This window comes from Sinocyclocheilus rhinocerous, unplaced genomic scaffold, assembly GCF_001515625.1.
Source record: "Sinocyclocheilus rhinocerous isolate Xijiao unplaced genomic scaffold, SAMN03320098_v1.1 scaffold6852, whole genome shotgun sequence".
Taxonomy (NCBI): domain Eukaryota; kingdom Metazoa; phylum Chordata; class Actinopteri; order Cypriniformes; family Cyprinidae; genus Sinocyclocheilus; species Sinocyclocheilus rhinocerous.
In genome coordinates, this window is record NW_015631890.1 from 1,121 (window position 1) to 7,569 (window position 6,449).

Consider the following 6,449-nt stretch of genomic DNA (forward strand, 5'->3'; position numbering starts at 1 on the left):
CTTCTTGGGGATGAAGTTCCCATCTGAACTTGTTCTTGTGGCAGTCACATAACTCGTGGAGTCCATGACAATAATGTAGAGATGCGTGAAGTAATGCTGACTCAGTCACTTCCGAATCAGGCAGCAATGCGGTGAATTCACGTGTTCAAGTTAACGAACTTGACGAGTTAACGAGTTCAAGTTAACGTGTTCAAGTTAACGAACGGAGGTGAGACCATTGGGGAAACAAATTCCACTTCTCTAAATTCCCGATTCCTAGTGATGATGGTGTTTTGCCTGCCGAATTCGCCATTTAATTAGCTATTGAGCAATTCAATTAAATTCAAGTTTATTTAACAGAGAGAGTGTGTCTGAACCCCGAACGTTATCAGGAAGGCTATTCCAGAGTTTGGGAGCCAAATGCGAAAAAGCTCTACCTCCTTTAGTGGACTTTGCTATCCTAGGTACTACCAAAAGTCCAGAGTTTTGCGACCTTAGGGAGCGTGATGGATTGTAGCGTGGTAGAAGACTAGTTAGGTACGCAGGAGCTAGCCCATTAAGGGCCTTATAGGCAAGTAATAATATTTTGTAACTGATACGGAACTTAATAGGTAGCCAGTGCAGAGACTGTAAAATTGGGGTAATATGATCATATTTTCTTGACCTGGTAAGGACTCTAGCCGCTGCATTTTGGACTACCTGTAGCTTGTTTATTGAAGATGCAGGACAACCACCTAGCAGTGCATTACAATAGTCCAGTCTAGAGGTCATGAATGCATGAACTAGCTTTTCTGCATCAGAAACAGGTAACATATTTCGTAGTTTGGCAATGTTTCTAAGATGGAAGAATGCTGTTTTTGTAACATGGGAAATATGATTTTCAAAAGACAAGTTGCTATCTAATATAACACCCAGATTTTTGACTGTAGAGGAAGTAACCGTACATCCGTCTAGTTGCAAATTGTAATCCACGAGATTCTGTGTACTGTCTTTTGGTCCAATAAGTAATATCTCTGTCTTATCCGAGTTTAATAGGAGAAAATTATTGGTCATCCAATCTTTTACATTTTTAACACATTCTGTTAGCTTATATTATTTAGAAGTTTCATCTGGTCTTGTTGAGATATATAGTTGAGTATCATCTGCATAACAGTGGAAGCTAATCCCGTATTTTCTAATAATATTACCAAGGGGCAACATGTATATCGAAAATAGCAGAGGACCTAGGACAGATCCTTGTGGCACTCCATATTTTACTGGTGATAATTGAGATGACTCCCCATTTAAATGAACAAAGTGGTAGCGATCAGACAGGTAGGATCTAAACCATTTTAAAGCCTGCCCTTGAATACCTGTAGTTTTGTAATCGATCTATGAGTATGTGATGATCTATAGTGTCGAACGCAGCACTAAGATCAAGTAAAACTAGCAATGAGATGCAGCCTTGGTCTGACGCAAGAAGCAAGTCATTTGTAATTTTAACAAGTGCAGTTTCTGTGCTATGGTGGGGCCTGAAACCTGACTGAAATTCTTCATAGAGATCATTTTTTTGCAGGAAGGAGCACAGTTGAGCAGACACAACTTTTTCTAAAATTTTAGACATAAAAGGAAGATTTGAGATGGGTCTGTAATTTGCCAGTTCACTAGGATCTAGTTGTGGTTTCTTAAAAATGCGAATGCGAAAACTGCTGATAATACTGAGGGACCTTATATATGAATGCTTAGGTAGGTGTTGTATTCCCATAGGTAGATGGGGATCAGCTGAGAGTCAGCTGATGCGAGCTTGACTAACGTGACCTGCCAGAACTAACGCTACGCTTGATTATTATGTTTAATATTTAGTTTTGGTCATACTATTTTACAGGGCACCAGCCAGGAATTTCACCTTGACAGTAAAGAAAAATCATGGAAGTTTGTTGAATAAATAAGAATTACATAAATTGGAGGAAGTTGTAGTCTGACCAATCTGAAGGATTTGAGAGATACCGTTAACTTGTAGAGCCTCTTACTGTATTATCAACACAAGGAAGACACAAGTGTAATAAAAGGGGTTTTATTAACAAAAGAATAGATAAGAGTAACTAACAACTACTAAATGGGTACAATGAATGGATAAAATGCAAAAGATTGAAAGAAGAGATTATTTGTTATTAACTGACATCAGCTATATAAAATCTAATGCAGATTAGATAATCATAAACTGACAATATATACTAATGCCAACGGTCTCTAGAAAGAGGTTTGGAAAGAGTGATATTTGCATTCCGCGTCTGGGCAGAGACGTCTTCCACTTGTTGACCTGGGCCACACTGCAGTGGGAAGAAAGGAGTTAGACCCATTTCACAGTCTTGAACACAAAGCACTGGTGAACGATGAGCACAGAGAAGCTCCTTTTTCTGGAAACACACAAACAGAGGAGCCTTGAAGGTGAAGGTTCTGATGTCTGTACAGAAGATCCGGACACTTAAAACATGCAGGAAGAGGATCGCTGACAAGACGATTCTGAAGTTGTTGGAGAAGATCCGAGCAGTTTGGAACTTGCAAATGGAGGATCGCTGAAGAGAAGGTTCTGAAGTTGTTGCAGAAGATGGGGGGCAATAAGCTTGTGGTCGTTGTTGCTGTTTCCAAACTCCCCAAATCCACTCTTGCAGAACTTCCTTGTTTCTCCTTAGAACAACTTAGCTTAGCAGCTTAGTTGGCGCCTTTCAGATCCAGCGTTTTGATTGGCTGTAAACGTAAAAGGACTGTAAGTCCTAGAGATAGCATGCTGGAGGTGGCCATGGTATGGCCCCTCTCTGGCATGAGGTTTATTTGCATAGCTTAAAGTCTATGTTTAGAACAATGTCTTTAAGGTTTTTCCTATGAATAATTCACTTTCCAAACCAATTACAGATTAACCTACACATTGTGCTGAAAATATGAAGACCAAACATCAATGGGTAATGCTGATCATTGACCCATGCATTCATATATTTTATTTATTTATTTAGTCATTTAGCAGACGCTTTTATCCAAAGCGACTTACAAATGAGGACAATAAAAGCAGTATATATAATCTGATATATACAGTATATATCTTAATAGGTAAGGTTGCATACATCGTTGTATCACACACAGCACTCGTTAAGTATATACAGTTCTGTAAATGGATTTGAAGAAGGGTTAAAGGGGTCATATGATGAAGTCTGAAATCCAAAGAGATATTCTTTATAAAAGTTAAGAGTCAGCCACACCTACCTAAAACGGCTCTTGTTATGCATCATCTTTGGTTGACATCCTAACATATCCTGTAATATGACTATAAAAAAATGTTGCCAGCAGCCAAATTTCAACCGTTACTAACATTGAATCTGAATGGCCTACAGTTACAAAAACGGAAATATTCTTACGTCATGGTTAAACAAATATGTACTGTATTTTGTGAAAATCTACAAGGTGGCGCTATAATAAGCAACTTTACCTTTTAGCTTATAATTCAACTGTGAACAAATTGTGAACAAACTTTGAGGTTGGCTTGAGAAATAGATGATAGATATATTCAGATAGATAGGTTTTCAGCTTGAAGTAGTTTTAAAGTTGGAAGTTGGAAGGTTTTGAAGGCCATACAATCTGTCAGAAAGATAGATAGCTAGACAGACAGATAGGTTGCTAGAGCGTTGCTATGCAGTTGCTAGCGTGTTCTGGGTGGTTAATAGGGTGTTGCTATGCAGTTGCTAGGGTATTTGGGGTGGTTGCTAGGGTATTGCTATGCGGTTATCAGAGTATTTTTATTTGAAGAAACTTTTACTTCACTACATTCCAAAGCATAATATCATACTTATTAACAATTCAGTTGACATGTCTGACTCAAAATGAGCCAAGAATGTGAGATCCTCCAAGCTTGAGTGCATGTGTGACTGATGGTACGAAAAGTAAGTTACTAATGACGAATTGTAGGATTTATTATTGTAAATGAAAATCAAATTTAGGTCATGACTTTCAGTTTTTGTGAACTAAACCTGCTGTAAAAGGGCAAGCTGTTTAAGCCCACTGAATTTAGGTAACTAGATAGCTTCAGACAAGTTTAAATAGTTTTTCAGTAGGCTGGCTTTCTCAAGCCAACCTAAAAAGCTTAAATCAATATGTTGGCTTTGTCAAGTCAATCTCCGAGTCTATAGCATAAAAATCAGTCTTCAAGCTTTCGTAGACAACCTAGGAAGTCGGGGGAAGGTCTCATTTTGTAAGTTTTGTAACAAGTTGTTCACACACTATCAATAAAAAAGCAATTAATACATGAAAATTATTACATATTGTCCCTTTAAATAGCAAAGCAAAACATGAGTTCATGCACTAGATCTTTATAAAAAGAAATAATAATAACTAGATGGTTATGTTGTTGTTTTTTTGTTGTTGTTTTTTTTTGCAGGATAGGAAAAGATGGAAAGCGAGATGACAGAAAAGGAGACAAGAGAAAGGGTAAGATAATAAATAGTGATGTGCTATGCGGTCTTTAGATAGTCACCTAATTATCTATTTGTAATGACAATTTTTGAAACATTGTTTTTTTACTTTTTCAATTCATCAAATAAAGAACTTTCTGCAGAGTCCAGACTGCAGAAGTTGCACGGGGATATTAAAACATCTTTGAAGATTGATAACCTTGTAAGTCCAGGCTCCAATTCATTTGTTTTTTTTTCATTCTTGTATATAGATTTTAAACATCATTTCTGTAATATCATTAGTTGACACCTACATAGACTGATATTGATTATGCTCTCTGAAATTCATGTATTAACCTTCTTGTTTATGTAATTCTTGTTGTGTAAGTAAATCTTTATTCTCTCCATTATTAGGATGTAAGGAAATGTTTAGTTGCATTGGATGAGTTGAGTTCATTGCATGTTACTACTCAACAACTTCAGAGACACTGTGAACTCATAGCTACTCTTAAAAAGGTATGATTAAAACGTTTTTTTGGGCAACATTGGACAATTGTCATGTTTATAAATTATTATTGTACACCACCTGCAGCAAAAACAACAAGCACAATAAATAAATAAATAAAAATAAATAAATAAATAATGTTAACTGAAAATGAATCAGTTTTATACTGTGTCTTTACAGATCCGCAGGTTCAAAGCCAGCCAGGATGTGATGGACAAATCCACGATGCTTTATAATAAGTTTAAAAGCATGTTTTTAATGGGAGAAGGAGAGTCAGTGCTCAGTCAAGTACTCAATAAAAGTCAGAGACAGTCAGAGAAAAAACAGAGACAGATTGAAGAGGCCAAGAGTGGAGTGCTAAAAAACACAGAACAGACCAAAGAGCAGAAAGGTAAAGCTTCTTTTACAGATTGCATTTTCATTTTATACATGAAGGTGGGGTGTAATGATATATTGTGCCAAAATATATAATGGTACAAAAATGCAATGATATGTACGGAAGCCCTGAACCGCAACGTGAAAAAAAAATTAATAAATCAACGAGGGGGGAAAATAAAAATATAGTGACTTAGATCCTTCCTGAGCCTAAGTCTGAACACTTTCTCTCTCTCCTCGAAACGTTTTTTTTCTCTCTCTCTTCAAAAACTTTATTTCTTTCTTCAAAACTTTTTTTCTCTCTTCAAAAACTTTTTTCTCTTCAAAATCTTTTTCTCTCTTCGAAACATTTCTCTTCAAAATCTTTTATTTTTGTCTATTCAAAACTTTTTTCTCTCTCTTCAAAACTTTTTTTCTTCCTTCTAAACTTTTTTCTTCTTTCTAAACTTTTTTTTTTCTCTCAGAGAGCAACACAAGTGAGAAAAAAAAGATGGCTAGCTAACATTAGCATGCGGTACCAAACTCGGCCACCAGGTGTCACTATCAGTATGCATGAAAACTAATGCATAAATGGCTTTAAAGCTGCAGTCCGTAAGTTTTGCCTCTGTCAGAATCAGAATCAGAATCAGAATCAGAATGAGCTTTATTGCTAGGTATGTTTTCACATACGAGGAATTTGTTTTCATGACAGAAGCTTCCGCAGTGCAACAGAATGACAGCGACAGAACAAAAACACAGATAATAAAAGATCTGCCGTTCTCAACCCCGCCGTCTCTGCTCACTCTAGCCCGGCCTCAGCTAAACGCTAAGCTGCGGCTCCTTTGTCGGATCCGCCGGCCGCGCCGTTCTCAACCCCGCCGCCTCTGGTTGGTTGGTTGCCAGGTTACGGAGGAGCCTCGAAGTTCTTCTGAGAGAGTGATTTGGCAAGACTTTGAGTTCTGCAGAGTTACGAAGCTTCAACGCTTTATCAAAAAAAGGGGTTAACAAAACATTGATTAAAGTTGCACGGTTACATTTTGACACCTCGAGCATATATATAAGACATACAACATATTATTTGTGAATATGGTTGCCCTGTTATACGCATAAATGATTGTCTTTTGAATTGTCTGTGTAAGTTCTGTTTCTTTGTCTGTGACAGGAGAAACGCGCACTTTTCTGGAAAGTAGGAA

The 6,449-nt window shown here is 37.2% G+C and overlaps 1 protein-coding gene across 1 annotated transcript in view; it reads left to right on the forward strand.

Moving 5' to 3' along the window:
• The first annotated feature begins 2,351 nt into the window (after window positions 1-2,351).
• Window positions 2,352-6,449, forward strand: part of LOC107742007 (lens epithelium-derived growth factor-like) — a 31,598-nt gene continuing 27,500 nt past the window's right edge. Inside the window, exons 1-5 of the mRNA XM_016554848.1 lie at window positions 2,352-2,406; window positions 4,327-4,434; window positions 4,550-4,620; window positions 4,812-4,913; window positions 5,083-5,293. Of these exons, the coding sequence (XP_016410334.1) occupies window positions 2,352-2,406; window positions 4,327-4,434; window positions 4,550-4,620; window positions 4,812-4,913; window positions 5,083-5,293 (547 nt within the window). The remainder of the gene's footprint in view (window positions 2,407-4,326; window positions 4,435-4,549; window positions 4,621-4,811; window positions 4,914-5,082; window positions 5,294-6,449) is intronic.